Consider the following 15,765-nt stretch of genomic DNA (forward strand, 5'->3'; position numbering starts at 1 on the left):
GCAGCAGGAACTTCCTGGAGGAGATGTACTTACAGAGAGGGTGTGAGCCTGACCACATGCCTTTTGTGTTCTGGGAAATCAAATGAAATAACAAAGGGTCATTGTGTTTCTGTTGCCTGTAAGTTATTGGTTACACTGGAGAATGTGCTACTAAGAATTATTTTTGTATATGCAAATAGTGCAGTGAGTTACCTGCTCAGTTTGTATCACATATGAGTAATGTTTGATTTGTTTTGGAATGAAGCAGCATTTGACTTTTTAGGGGAGGGATTAGGGATAAACTCCCTAAGGCCTGGTCTACACTACGCGTTTAAACCGATTTTAACAGCGTTAAACCGACTTAACGCTGTACCCGTCCACACTACGAGGCCCTTTATATCGATATAAAGGGCTCTTTAAATCGGTTTCTTTACTCCTCCCTGACGAGAGGAGTAGCGCTAAAATCGGTATTACCATATTGGATTAGGGTTAGTATGGCCTCAAATCGATGGTATTGGCCTCCGGGCGGTATCCCACAGTGCACCACTGTGACCGCTCTGGACAGCAATCTGAACTCGGATGCAGTGGCCAGGTAAACAGGAAAAGCCCCCGTGAACTTTTGAATTTCATTTCCTGTTTGCCTAGTGTGGAGCTCTGATCAGCACGGGTGGCGATGCAGTCCCAAATCCAAAAAGAGCTCCAGCATGGACCGTACGGGAGATACTGGATCTGATCGCTGTATGGGGAGACAAATCTGTTCTATCAGAGCTCCGTTACAGAAGACGAAATGCCAAAGCATTTGAAAAAAATCTCCAGGCTACACAGTGCTGCGTGACAAGTGTAACGGAAAGCCAAAGAATCAAATGGACGCTCATGGAGGGAGGGAGGGGGTACTGAGGACTCCAGCTATCCCACAGTCCACAGCAGTCTCCGAAAAATGTTTACATTCTTGGCTGAGCTCCCAATGCCTGTAGATTCAAACACATTGTCCGGCGTGGTTCAGGGAATAGCTCGACAATTTACTCCCTCCTCCCCCATGTGAAAGAAAAGGGAAAGAAATCGTTTCTTGACTTCTTTGAATGTCACCCTTTGTCTACTGAATGCTGCTGGTAGACGCGATGCTGCGGCAGTGAAGAGCAGTATCCGCTCCTCTCCCCTCCCTGGTGGCAGATGGTGCAGTAGGACTGCTAGTCATCCTTGTCATGAGCCCGTGAGTGCTCCTGGCTGGCCTCAGGTGAGGCTGGCCGGGGGCGCCTGGGTAAAAATAGGAATGATTCCCGGTCATTCCCAGTAGATGGTACAGAATGGCTGGTAACCATCCTCATCATAGCAACTGGGGGCTGAGCTCCATCAGCTCCCTCCCTTTCATGTGTAAAGAAAAGATTCTGTACTGCCTGGACTATTATAGCAGTGGGATGCTGGGCTCCTCTCCCCTGCACCGCTTAATGTTCTGCTTTGACTGTCACAGCACCGGGAGGCTGCCTCCCCCTCATTTTATCTCACTAACAAGTCACTGTTTCTTTTTCCTGCCTTCTTTATAACTTCATGATACAAATGGGGGGGGGGGACATTGCCATGGTAGCCCAGGAAGGTTGAGGGAAGAGGGAAGCAATGGGTGGGGTTGTTGCAGGGCTCCCCCCCCCCGTGAATGGCATGTAGCTCATCATTTCTGCTGGATCTGACACGGAGCAGCTGTGCTCTCTGATACACTGGTTCTCTAGTACACTTGCCCCATATTCTAGGCAGGACTGACTCTATTTTTAGAAACCATAAAGGAGGGATTGACTTGGGGAGTCATTCCCAGTTTTGCCTTTGCACGCCCGGCCAACCTCAGCCAGGGGCACCGATGATAGCAGCAGACAGTACAGAATGACAGATAACCGTTATCTTACTGCCAATTTACAATGGCAGCAGATGGTACAGAACAACTGATAACCATCTCTGCTATCATGCAAAAGCAAACGAATGCGGGTGTGTAGCGCTGCAGTAACGCCTCTGTTAGCGGCATCCAGTACACATACGGTGGCAGTAAAAAAAAAGCTGAACGGGCTCCATGGTTGCCGTGCTATGATGTCTGCCAGGGCAATCCAGGGAAAAAGGGCGCAAAATGATTGTCTGCCGTTGTTTTCCCGGAGGAAGGAATGAGTGACGACATTTACCCAGAACCACCCACGACAATGATTTTTGCCCCATCAGGCACTGGGATCTCAACCCAGAATTCCAAGGAGCAGGGGAGACTGCGGGAACTATGGGATAGCTACAGAATAGCTACCCACAGTGCAACACTCCGGAAATCGACGCTAGCCTCAGACTAGGGACGCACATCGCTCTATTAATGTGCTTAGTGTGGCCGCGTACACTCGACTTTATACAATCTGTTTTACAAAACCGGTTTATGTAAAATCGGAATAACCCCGTAGCGTAGACGTACCCTTAGTCAAAGCAGCCTTACTTGCTAGAATTTAGATGCTGCTGGAGGGAGCATGGGAGCAGGCAGAAACCTGACTCCCCATACAAGCTATAAGGTGTTATGCTAATTTGTGATTTGATTAATAAAAAACGATTTAAATGGCCTTGTGATGGTTCCTTATATTTTACTGTTATTTTCTCTCCCCTTTAATCCTTTTAAAAATGTAAAAAAAAAAAATGTACATAGGAACCTTTCTTGGTTCTTCAGTGGACTATCCCTGCCTCTCAGTTTGCAGCATTGGCTGGGGCCTCCTTTCCTCTGGGCTCTGCCTGATCCTCATATGCAGTGAGGTGCAGGCTGAAGGACTACAAACTCAGGCCATGTCTACATCTAAAATTTTGCAGCGCTGGTTGTTACAGCTGTATTAGTACAGCTGTATAGGGCCAGCGCTGCAGAGTGGCCACACTTACAGCAACCAGCGCTGCAAGTGGTGTTAGATGTGGCCACACTGCAGCGCTGTTGGGCGGCTTCAAGGGGGGTTCGGGGAACGCGAGAGCAAACCGGGAAAGGAGACCAGCTTCGCCGCGGTTTGCTCTCGCGTTCCCCGAACCACCCTGCAAACCGCAGGGAAGGAGACCTGCTTGCTCGGGGTTCCGGGAACGAGAGAGCAAACCGGGAAAGGAGACCAGCTTCGCCGCGGTTTGCTCTCGCGTTCCCCGAACCACCCTGCAAACCGCAGGGAAGGAGACCTGCTTGCTCGGGGTTCCGGGAACGAGAGAGCAAACCGGGAAAGGAGACCAGCTTCGCCGCGGTTTGCTCTCGCGTTCCCCGAACCACCCTGCAAACCGCAGGGAAGGAGACCTGCTTGCTCGGGGTTCCGGGAACGCGAGAGAAAGCCGGGGAAGGAGACCAGCTTGATTACCAGAGGCTTCCTCCTTCCACGGAGGTCAAGAAAAGCGCTGGTAAGTGTCTACATTGGATTACCAGCGCTGGATCACCAGCGCTGGATCCTCTACACCCGAGACAAAACGGGAGTACGGCCAGCGCTGCAAACAGGGAGTTGCAGCGCTGGTGATGCCCTGCAGATGTGTACACCTTCAAAGTTGCAGCGCTGTAACTCCCTCACCAGCGCTGCAACTTTCTGATGTAGACAAGCCCTCAGGCTGCAGTCTGCACCCCAGCTCAGACTCTCAGCCTGGGTCCTAACAGCAGCTGCTACTACAGCCTATACAGATGCAGTTGCACATCCTCTTTTAATCCAGGAGCAGGAAAGCTCAGATCACAGCAGGGAATAGGGGTGGGATCTTGTGCCAGCTCTCTAGCCAGTCAGAGCTCTGTGCGGATGAGGGGCCAGCTTCTTCTGCCAGCCAGGGGTCTGGGACCAGTGCCAAATTTCACAGCACCCACCGTTGGTCTGGGGTGTGGGGCTCCACACTCCGCAAGAGCATCATTTGACCCAAAGTTTCTAATCTTTGTATTTGCTTCATTTCCAAAGATTCGATTCTTTTGCATTTCTCTTGGATGTATTTAAATGAGTGGCCTTAAATACAGAAAGTTACCTGTGGAGTGGGTATTAGGGGTGAGTTCTCATAGTTACTTTTTGTGTAGCTGGTATATGCTATCTACCAACTGTCTGATACACAGTATCTAATGCATTTATACAAGCTTGTGGAGGTAGCCAGGAAAAACTATTACAAATCAATGCTGCTGCTTTTTTCCCAAGAGCATCTTGGCCTAATGAGACCAGGATGCTTTAATGGATAAGGATATTTATTCTGATAATGGAGAATTTCATATAGGAACGTAAAAATTAACTTAGCTTTAGGTTAAGATCTACCTTTTAATAATAATTAAAGATGATTTGTTTTTTAATGATTTTTATATAATAATAATTAAAGATGATTTGTTTTTTAATGATTTTTATAGGGGACATTGACAGGCAGAACTTTTATTCCTATAAAGTAACATTTTAATATCTATTTACTGGACTTTTCATTAATAATTAGTTTGATCATGCATAATTCAGCTAATGCAGAGTGCCTCTTTAAAACTACTGCAGACACACTATTTTGCAATAAATAATCTTTGGAATGGGGAAACAAGATGAGGTCTCAAGCCTTCTTCTCAGTGTCATTGTTTTTTTGCACTTTTAGAAAATATGAAGACAGATGATAATTGGCTCTCCATAACTGGGAATAGGCTCAAACTATGAATGGGGAGTTATACACCAGGTCAGACTAGATGATCTAATGGTTTCTTCTGGCCTTAAATGCTATAAATCTATGAAATAACATTGGTGATCTAATGGTTTCTTCTGGCCTTAAATGCTATAAATCTATGAAATAACATTGGAAGGTCTTTTGGATATACATTTTGTAAAGGAATGTTTTCTGATCAAATGTGATAAAAATATAGATTTTGTGAAAACAACTTTTTTTGCAGACTCCCAGGGCAATTAGAATGTTTTCATAAAATAAAAAAATAAAAATAAAAAAATTGGAACTGGTTTTGAAAATCAGCTGCCATATTTCTGGGCACTGCAGCATTGTTTTAAAGTATGGGATCCTGAAAATTAAAGTGAAACCTACTAGTCTATGCTCTTTGTGGTTCATGAAGGTGAAACAAATGGTGAACAAGCAGCAAAAATAGTGAAAGTTATTTTTTAAACATTCTTTCATTTTTAATAGTTTTGGGTGTTATGAGAAACGTAGATAAGGACATTTTAATGTATTTATTTATTAAATATAGGACTTTGTTCTTTAAAAATCTGGAGGCATGTTCAGGACAGTGCCAGTGTTTGATTAGGAACATTCCATTACATGGGATTCTTGGTTCTTCTGGCACACGTTGAGGGGCAGTGTAATTTCCACAGAAGTGGCAGTGTGGAAGAGGATTAGAGAATGGGAATTTAGGAAGGAGATGTTAGTTACAAGTCAGGCTAACTGCAGCTTGAGTTTGAACCCTTCTTGTCTGTTCAAGTGCACCCCCTTCCACGTCTCAGGTCTGTAGCCATCAACTCAAGGTGGAGTCATGCAATTCTCCCACTCTCAGACTCGGCTGCAGTTCCCTGTGATCAACGTGATTACTTAGCTGTCCTGGTTTGTCTTCAGCTCCTCCAGTTGCATCCCCTCCAGGACAATGACAATGATAACCAGTGACTACATTGCCTTTTTAAAGCAAAGCATTATTTATTTAGAACACAAGCATTGAGGAGAAAACATCTTAAAACAATAAACAGTCTACATGCTGGCCTGTTTTTCTCTAAGGCATACTATTCCTGGAAGCTAGGGAAAGTCTAGGGTCTTTTCTCCCTCTGCAGAGCCTCTCTCTGTGTCAGCATGTCCCCCTTAACAGCAGTTGACGTGCCTCCACTCCCCGCCTTCTTTCTTGAGAAGAGAATTTTACAACTGTTTAAAGTTCGAGAGAGACAAGGTGGGTGAGGCAATATCTTTTATTATACCAACTTCTGTTGGTGAAAGAGACTCACTTTGGCACTCCACAGAGCTCTTCTTCAGGTCTGAAGTTCTTTCAATCTCTTTTTTCCCAGCAGAACAGCTGTGTCACTTAGTTGGAGACAGGATATAGTCTGCTTGAAGCTAATACTTTTCTCATTGTCTTGTAATTGCCTCCGAAGTGTTGTTCCAAGGTTGCTTATCTGGGGTCATTGTGTCATTTCCCTGCTTGTTTTTCCCACTGGCCACGACTGAGTTATATCAATACATTCCTACAGGAACTGCTGATAGCCCACCATAGTTGTGCGATAATTTTATCTCCCTACCTAAGACATGTATAGGGTTCACAAAATTATTACATCTCAGTATTCTTAGTCTATTACATAGTAATACCATGTCAGTCACAAGACGGTTGAGAAGAAGATAGGTAAATAATGGGATGGGGAAATAAAAGCAGACTAAATGTAGGCGTGTGCCTGAAGAAGGCAAATGTTGGTTTAGAAATTTGAACCCTCCTTGTCCTTTAAAGCAACTGCAAAGACAAAGGATTATTGAAAGCTGCTATATTTAGGTTTTTATCTCACCTCCCCAATCTGTTTCTCTTTGGAACTGCAGCATATCTTTATAGCAAAGCCACTGCTAACTAGTAACATGGCTATTTTTGTGTGAATTTTAGTGCATAGGAAAGGTGCCACATTAACAATGCTGGGGACTGAAGTTCTCTCTCTTTGTTTTATTTTTATTTAAGAAAACACAATGGTGTCTGAGCAATCATATGGAGCTGAAGTTGGAGCTGGAGTTTAATCTCTGTCTATTCATGCCTAGGCCTTTTGCTGGGACCGCCACTGTGGTTGCTTGCTTGCTAGTGTCACATTTTTAGGATGTGTTCATATGTTCACTGGAAAATAGACAAGATCAAGAAACTCATTTTATAGAGGCACCATGACTGCCATTAGATGGTAGCAATTTCAGATACTACTGGTTGGATTGGATTCTGAGAGGTGACGTCCTCTCTATCCAATTATCAACTCCCTGATCCATTCAGTCTCTTATTGTTTTTGTAGAATATACAAATGCCACAAAAAGAACCCAAAGGCCAGTAAAGCACATATGTCAAGGAGCTAAAGAAAAAGAATTTCAATACATTTCAGTTTGTATTAAAGATACACAGACAGTATAATCGGTATAAGCGCTCCTGGTGAGGAAGTGCACTGCTAACACAAGGAGCAAAGTGTAGACATGCACAAGTGATGTAATTACTGTTCGATGCCATAAGTTAGTTTAACGCAGTTTTGTAGTGTAGACATGCCCTAAGACAGTGACTTAACCTTGTAAATAACTCATTTCTTTTTCTTAGTAAGTCTTTAGTTAGTTTATTATACGATGGGCTACAAGCAGGGCCGTCCTTAGGCATAGGCAACATAGGCAGCTGCGTAGGGCACCTGAAAATTTGGGGCACCACTGGGTCTTAGTGCCACCCTCTTGTTTTCTTATCCCTGTTCTGACCCTTCCTGCAGGCTCCCACAGATGGCTGCTCTAGCCTGGTGAGTCTTCCTTGGGAGGGAATCTAGTAGTTAAAAGTGAAAAAACCTCCAGCCTGCCAGACCTATTAGCACAACATTGAAACTGTTAAAGAGACATTCAAGGGGTAATAAAGCCATTTAACAGGCATTTGCCAACCCCAAGGTATATACTGACAGGTTTCAGAGTAGTAGTCCTGTTAGTATGTATCAGCAAAAACAAGGACGAGTCCTTGTGTTACCTCAAAGACTAACAAATTATTTGGGCATAAGCTTTTATGGACTAGAACCCATTTCATCAGATGTCCACGAAAGCTTATGCCCAAATAAATTTTTGTACTGTCAGTTTCTGACTTTACTGACAAAAACAGTTGTGCATTAATGTAATATTTACACAGAACATGTCAGTCTACAGGACCTTAGTTTAAAATTTGCTTTAAAAATATTTCATTAGTGGGCTGGTGAAGATTATAAAATCACATTTCTAAAAAATGCTTGCATAGCGTTTTAGATGCACAATCATCTTTAGCCTTAAATGTGTGGATCTTCAGACATACAGTTTTTTAAATAAATCCTTCAAAAGACCTCCCTTATCTAAAATACACATTTTAATTACTATAGTTAAAAAAAAAAGTGCTTCCAAGTCTTCCTGTGTCCTTTCTGTCCATCCCTTCACCACCTCTCCCCTCACTCCCCACTGAAGAGAGCCCTTAAAGGGACAACAGTCCTTCCCTTCCAGATAGCTGGACAAAGAGTTCCCTTTCTTTACTTCTGACTATCCGACGAACTAGTTTTAAAAGAACTCTCCAGCAAAATCAGTACCTTAGTAAGACAAAATCCTTGTTATACCTAAAATCTTTGGAAACATATTTTTTTAAAATGGTGAAATTTCATAACCATGTCTCTTGTTATGGAGATCACACAAAGTAAATTACTGTTCCCTTTTTCTAAAAGCAATGAACATTGTTATGAACACACTAAACCTCTCTGATTAATTTAAAAGAATGTTTTTGTTTCAGTGAGTTAAATATGTAGTAATCTGGAACGCTGGCTTAAGATTTGAGTACATTTAAAATATAAATTCAGTTTAGAAATACTGATTAAGAAAATGTAAAACAGAGAAGAGCTGCATCATGTATTCCATTATATGTAGTGTTGTATTCAGCAGGACAGCTGACTCACCCTTACTATGAAGTTTTTGCAGATAAATTTCTGACAAACTTCAGGGCATATCAAAAAACCTGTGACTGACATTTTTTATTCCCAAATTTTAGTGCTTTTAATTAGGTACTTTCTTCATGTCCATTCTGCATGAGAGAGAGGGCATGGAATTCTCTGCGGGGAACTGTGACTCTCTGCCACCATGAGGCAGGCCGGGCATCTCATTATCCTTTGCTGTCAAGTCCCTCCTCCCCCTCCCCCTCCCCCACCAGGCTGTGAGCTTGGGCTACCATCCGGCATAGGGGCATCAGTTTAATAATACTGCGTAGTGCCCCATAAATCCTAAGGACGGCCCTGGCTACAAGCATTGTCTTTGGTGAGATATCTAAGGTACAATTGAGCTGAGGGTAAGTCACTAGTCCTTTGGGACTGGAAGTAACCTGAATATTTTGATTTTTTTGGCATAAGAGACCATCTGTCACAAAGATAGGGGGCAAGATAGACCGGAGTATCAAAGGGGACTGTCTGTGACTCCATATTAAGGCTGTTGTAGTGCTTGAGGAGTTCACACTTGATACTTGGTTGGTGAAATCTAAGTATAGAACACACAGCCAATTTGGGGTTTGTGTCCTGCTTCTTCACAGTCTGCCCTGAGGTTGGCACTCATGGTCATGAGCCGCTCTAGACAGCTTGACATAGGGAAATAAAGACGTAGAGGAACATTGATGATAGAAAAGATGTATATTTAATTCATAGGTGTCTGTTCTAGAGAGTTTTTACAACTGCCTTGTTCAGAAAGGTATCTTGCTTAAGTAGTTTCTTTCCAAGTGCATAGGAGATTGGGAACAATTGACCTGGTTTTATTACCCAAGGGTATTTTGAATCATTGTGTTCTACATAATGAAAAAAGAGTTGTACCTCTTTTTTTTGTGCTGGTAGAGTGAAGATTAGACATTTGTATTTTTTTATTAACAAGTAACTGAGGCAAGTATGCTAATTATAGCCCTTTATAGGAAGATTAGATTTCACTTGAGAAAGTGTAGAAAATTAACTCAAAATAACAAAATGCACTTCAACCTTCAGACATGGAAAAGAACCTGTTTAATTGTGTATTTTTGGATGTGAGACACCTACCTTAGTGTCAGTCAGATTTGTTTCTCAAATTAAGATGCACAGCTCATTAAAAGCAATAGGCTAAAACATTTCTTTCTGTACAGTTGGCATCTCATTAATGATGTGTTCAAGGAAAAGCATAATTCACAATCATCTGATGTGTGTGTGGGGAGGGGTGTATGAATTGTGCATGAACCTCTCTGAAATACTTTTGCATTTACACAACATTTTTGGCATTTCCCTGTCTATTGTTTGGAAGGGACCCAATTTCACCTGATATTGAATGCCCTTAATTCCTATTGCTGTCAGTGGGAATTAAAGACATGCAGCACCTCACAGAGGTGTGCTCATCTTCTTGCAGGATCATTGCTTAAGGCTAGGTACATTTTTTACGTTGCAAATATCAGGCCAAGTGGCAGAGGAAAACAGCTACAACCAAAAGAACTTACTGTGCTTTGTGATTCAGGTGTTTGTCAAGTAGGTCTTCACCCCTTGCCCAGATGCTGCTTTTCTCACTAGGTCTGTGTAGTGTTTTTTAGCATCTCACCATTCACACTGGAAGCTGCTTTTCCCATTGTTCTACCTACACCGTTGATTTTAGTGGGAACTGTCCCTTGTGAGTTAAGTCCATAGGGTCTAAACCTGGGTCCTCTATGCACTCCAAGCTCATATTGACTTCATTGGAAATTATGGGTGCATGGGGATTGGACTGACCCCATAATGAGCACATTTATTATGCTGATTGAGAAATTTTTACAATTATGCAAAACATTTAGATATTTCAATTGGTAAGTTAAATGTCTGCATTCCTTGCTGTTTTTCACAGTCATCTTTTAAAATGGTCTTATATGTTTCAGAACCGGAGCAAACGACTTGGGAGAGTCCATGTTGTTCTTGGGAATAAACCATGTGATTTGGATTCTCTCATTTCTGCATTAACATATGCCTACTTCCTAGACAAGGTAACAATAAAAATGAGATCCTGACTTATTAGTTATATATGTAATAATGTGCAGCAAATAAAAACATGCATGTACAAAATTAGGGTCTTCTCCCTTTGCAGTCAAAGACAAGACTTCCTTTGAGTTAAGTGGGAGCAGATGGCAGCCCTTTGTTATACAGAAGTAATGATCTAGAGATTATCTGCATACAAGAGACGAATGGCAATAGTGAAAACTTGAAGAACATCTTAATGCAGTTTAGGTGAAATTCATTGCCAGCCCATGGCCTATTCATTGCTAAAATCTGATTTAAGTGATGCATATAACTCATGCAAATCCTAATCCTCTGCACAGGGTTGAGTTTCATCCTAAAATCTTTGATACAAATAACTTATCCATTGTTATCCTTTTGGTTCATTAGACTGTTGATTCACAGGAAACAGAGGACAGACTACTGTTATTTGCTTACTACTTGTGTCACAGTTGCACCTATAAGACCCCTTTGCTCCAAGCATTGTACATATGCATAGTAAGAACATAACATAAGAACCGCTGTACCGGATCAAACCAAAGGTCCTTCTAGCCCAGTAGCTGTCTACCGACAGTGGCCAATGCCAGGTGCCCCAGAGGGAGTGAAGCTAACAGGCAATGATCAAGTGATCTCTCTCCTGCCATCCATCTCCATCCTCTGATGAACAGAGGCTGGGGACACCATTCTTTACCCTTCCTGGCTAATAGCCATTTATGGACTTAGCCACCATGAATTTATCCAGTTCCCTTTTAAACGCTGTTATAGTCCTAGCCTTCACAACCTCCTCAGGAAGGAGTTCCACAAGTTGACTGTGCACTGTGTGAAGAACTTCCTTTTATTTGTTTTAAACCTGCTACCTATTAATTTCATTTGGTGACCCCTAGTTCTTGTATTATGGGAATAAGTAAATAACTTTTCCTTATCCACTTTCTCTACATCACTCATGATTTTATATACCTCTATCATATCAGTCACCACAGAAAGTGAAATCTTGACCCCTCTGAAGTCAATGGAATTTTATGGGCTCAGAATTTTTTATCTTGACTTTAGTGGGATCACAATTTCACCAAGAGTGACTAAGTAACTTGTCTATGGTCATTCAAGACATGTGGCGTTGCTGGGAATTGAACTAAGATCTCCTGATTTTTAGATCAACGGTTTAACCATGAAGACCAAACCAAGTTTGAAAGGTAAACATTGACTGCAGGTGATGGGGATTTAGGCACATACTGAAAAAACAGAAACAGAATTTTTAGCAATTCCCCCCACGCATTTTTCCAACATCTCTATCACAGCTACATAAAGAGGAATCAGCAAAAAGGAATTATCTGGGGGCAAATGAGGTTTATTGATGGGCAAAAATTCAGACAAAATTGTCCCAATGAAAGTCAGTTATTGTTTTACATCATTCTGACAGATGCACATTCTCCTGTTACAGGTCAGTCCCCCGGACGTTCTATGCTTGCCCGTGCTGAACATACCAAGAAGAGAATTCAGCTACTACCCAGAAACAAGGTTTATTTTGGAAGAGCTGAATATCCCAGAATCATTCCATATCTTCCAAGATGAAATCAATTTGCATCAGCTGAATGATGAAGGGAAACTGTCTTTAACGCTTGTTAACAGCAACATGCTGGCAAGGTATAGTGTTCTGTGTACGATAAAGTGGCCATGTGAGATTGAGCTGTTTTAATAGTTATATTTTAAGTAGTTTTATGACTATAAATGCTGTCTTAACATTTTCTGTTCTATATCTGTGACACAGTGTGGAATCACAGAAGAGATAGAAGACCCAGCATTACTTCCCCTTCATTGTGACCATTGTACAACATGCTACACGTGTTAGTCTGTTTCACTTTTCTGATGGACCATTTTATGTATTTTGCTTAAAGCCCTTGATGTACCTTCACAGATCTCAGTTTAGACACTACTTAATTAGATTTATAATCCCAGGGTTTTATGTAAGGTCTGTAAACAACAGGTCACACTTTCACTGCCGGTTAGTCTTCTTCCTTTAGCAAGGGCTAACTATCACGTTCCTTCAGAGATAGCCAAATACTTGCTCAGTTGCTTTTAACATTTCTCTAAGCACAAATTAGAATTTAAGTACAAGGGGAATTTTCAGTCTAGAAAATGATTTATCTAAACCAGGCTTCCTTTTAAACACAATACATGCTCTCAATGCAAGTTACAAAAGCCAAATTCTCCCCTCAGTATCAATGCAGCCCCACTGACTTGTGTGTGAGTATCTGAGGGCAGAAATGTGCTCAGTATTCTTACATTATAAATGCAATAATAAAGACAGTAGAGGAAAAAACACAGTTACAAAGCTCATTTTTGCCTTTTTTTTTTCTTTTTTTTGGTCTAAAACAGATTACCCCACCTCTCTGATGGATTTTTCTGGCCCTACTGAAGTCAAAGAGAGTTGCCATTGACTTCAGTGGGGTCAGGATTTTCACCCGATTTGTCTTGTAAGGCTCCCAGCTCTATTTTCATTTTTTTGGGACTTTAGCCTCTCATTGTAGTTGACTAAAAAAGCTGTAACACTAGTCTTCTTAATTATTTTTGCTAATTGACTTTTCATTAAAACATCTTATATTCCCTTCAAGCTTCAGAAATACTTCATATCCTGGATATATTAAGAACAGATCCATAGAAACAGAAACTTCCCAGTACGGCACTGAGAGTCTATTGTGAGGAGGTCATATAAGCACATAGACAGATAGGGCATTAAACACAGCATGCTTAGTTCTGCCCACACTTGCACCAGTACAGTCTCACTGAAGTAAATGGGTGTAACAGATTGTACCCTCAGTTTGGTTATTCATTTGGCATACGCATTCTGATGAAGCGAAACCACAATGTTCTTATCAATGATGTTCATTGTTGATTATTGACAATGATGTTCATTTGGTTATGGACAATTAGGAAATGGGACACTGCATAGCTCCTAGGATAAATGAAAAATGTTTGTGGGAATTTTTCTGAACAATGATTTAATTAATATGTAAATGCATGTCTTGTGAAAAGTGCAACTCCTTTGTCTTGGCCCTTTATAGATCAGGAGAATTAGACATCAGTTAAAGTGTACGAACGTAGACTCTTGTGTTATTGAATCAAAATTTCAGATTTGTATGCACACGGCTGGAGCACGTGCGATGCCTGATGCATGCAGTTTGGAACATAGGGTTTGTGACCAGTGGGCCCTTGGTACCTCCTGAACATAGAATACTCACTTATTTATGGATGGGGTTAGCAGTTTCATACCTCTACAGTCTCTACTGGTTGTCAGTGAGTTGGGTAATGTGAAAAGCAACCTGGCTAATATAAAGGCTTCCCCTTTCATCTCTGATAAACTGTCCATCAATTTTAATAATATCAATAAGGTACATGTACACAAAGCCTTTCATCCCAAAGGATTCTAAACTGCTGTACAAACTTATCCCTATATATAGTTTTTATATAAGTTTAATTCCCCATGTTTAATTTTATATAAATTTAATCCCCCTTTCACCCCCAATGTTAGGCACAGTAAATCTACATGCAGCATTTATTTAACACTACACAGAAGCACTACACAATCCTTTGGGATAGGAAGTGAAAAAGATTATTGTGTCTAGTTAAAACTGTAGAGGGAATTACCCAAGTTGGGTTTGGCCAGGGCACAAGGATTAACACATCATGTTACAAAAAAGTGCCATGGGCTCCTTAATGATTAGATGTACTTAGGAGCTCAGGTTGAGGTCTTATCCAAAAATATGGCCTCTCTGCAACACACAGACCCTTAGTATCTTTGGTCCAGTATAAACTCAGAGGATGCCCAGGGAAGGGTATAGCCACTTTTGCATCCTCCCGGTTCTGGGATGGTTAGTGTCCCCAGCATAATGCAGACAGCCATGGGGCCTATCTCTTACAATATCCTGTCCCTGACTGCCTATGAGCCAGAATCTCTGCAGTCCTGTATGCTGCAGCCTGTATGCCAGGGTTTGTGAGAATGGTTCCTTGGAAAATGGCATTATTCCTGTTCCGGGTAAATCCTCTCCCAGACCAAAGTGGAGCTTTTAGAGCTCCTTGGCATTGCTTTGGCTGTTGTAAAGTGGCTGGAGTTGGAGTGAGGCTCTCAGAGTGAAAAATGCCACTTACTGAGTCACCAGCCTCTCTTCTTTGCACCTTCACCAGTGAATTTTTCTTTTTGCTTTAAGATAAACAACATTGTATCTGTACTAGTGAGAGGAAAAAAACAATTCTTTGAAATGTGGAAACCCTGCTAAAATGTGAATTAAAAGTTTTACATAAAACTTCAACTTCTTTAACTTCATGTCTGTCAAGTCTTCGCGTCATGAATGGGCCACCCAAATACCCCTAGAGAGCCTGCTTCAATATGGAAATAAAATCCCCTCCAACCACATATCCCTCGTTGTCACCTACCACCCCAAACTGGAACCCATGCAGGGTATCATCAAACAACTACAACCCTTACTCAACGGGGACCCCCATCCTGAAGAATCTTTCCTGAACCTCCTCTTCTGGCCTTCAAACAACCCCCCAGCCTCTCCAAAGTCGTCATCAGAAGCAAGGTCCCCATAGACCAGGACACACCAATTCAAAGCGGCACCAGACCCTGCCAGAATAACAAATGCAAAACCTGCAGACATATGTCCACTGCTACAATGATCAATTCCCCCCACAACATACCTGTCAAGATCCATGAGTCCTACACATGCCTATCACAATGTGTCTTGTATCTCATCCAGTGCACTATACGCCCCAGTAATAACTATGTGGTTGAAACCAGACAATCTCTATGCTTTTGAATGAACTTACAGAGGAAAATGATAAAAGACAAAAACACCGTATCATCCTTGGGTGAAAAATTTCCCAAGGCAATCACTCTATATCTGACCTATCAGTCCTCATCTTCAAAGGAAACCTGCACAGCACTTTCAGAAGCCAAGCATGGGAGCTTAAATTCATAACTTTGCTAGACAATAAAAATCATGATCTTACTAAAGAGACTGGATTTAGGGGTTATTACAACAATCTGTAACTCTCTAAACCCCATCCCCTTTTTTTCCTATGACTACAGGGGTGTTAATGGGGCTGTTCACTTTGAACAGTCCCTTAGAATATGTGCTAACTACTTATGCTAAACTATCTG

General features: G+C 41.8%; 1 protein-coding gene across 1 annotated transcript in view; it reads left to right on the plus strand.

Moving 5' to 3' along the window:
* Positions 1-12,146: 12,146 nt before the first annotated feature.
* PRUNE2 (prune homolog 2 with BCH domain) overlaps positions 12,147-15,765 on the plus strand; it is a 154,076-nt gene continuing 150,457 nt past the window's right edge. Inside the window, exon 1 of the mRNA XM_030567417.1 lies at positions 12,147-12,248. Within this exon, the coding sequence (XP_030423277.1) occupies positions 12,238-12,248 (11 nt within the window). The 5' untranslated portion in view covers positions 12,147-12,237. The remainder of the gene's footprint in view (positions 12,249-15,765) is intronic.

This window comes from Gopherus evgoodei, chromosome 6, assembly GCF_007399415.2.
Source record: "Gopherus evgoodei ecotype Sinaloan lineage chromosome 6, rGopEvg1_v1.p, whole genome shotgun sequence".
Taxonomy (NCBI): domain Eukaryota; kingdom Metazoa; phylum Chordata; order Testudines; family Testudinidae; genus Gopherus; species Gopherus evgoodei.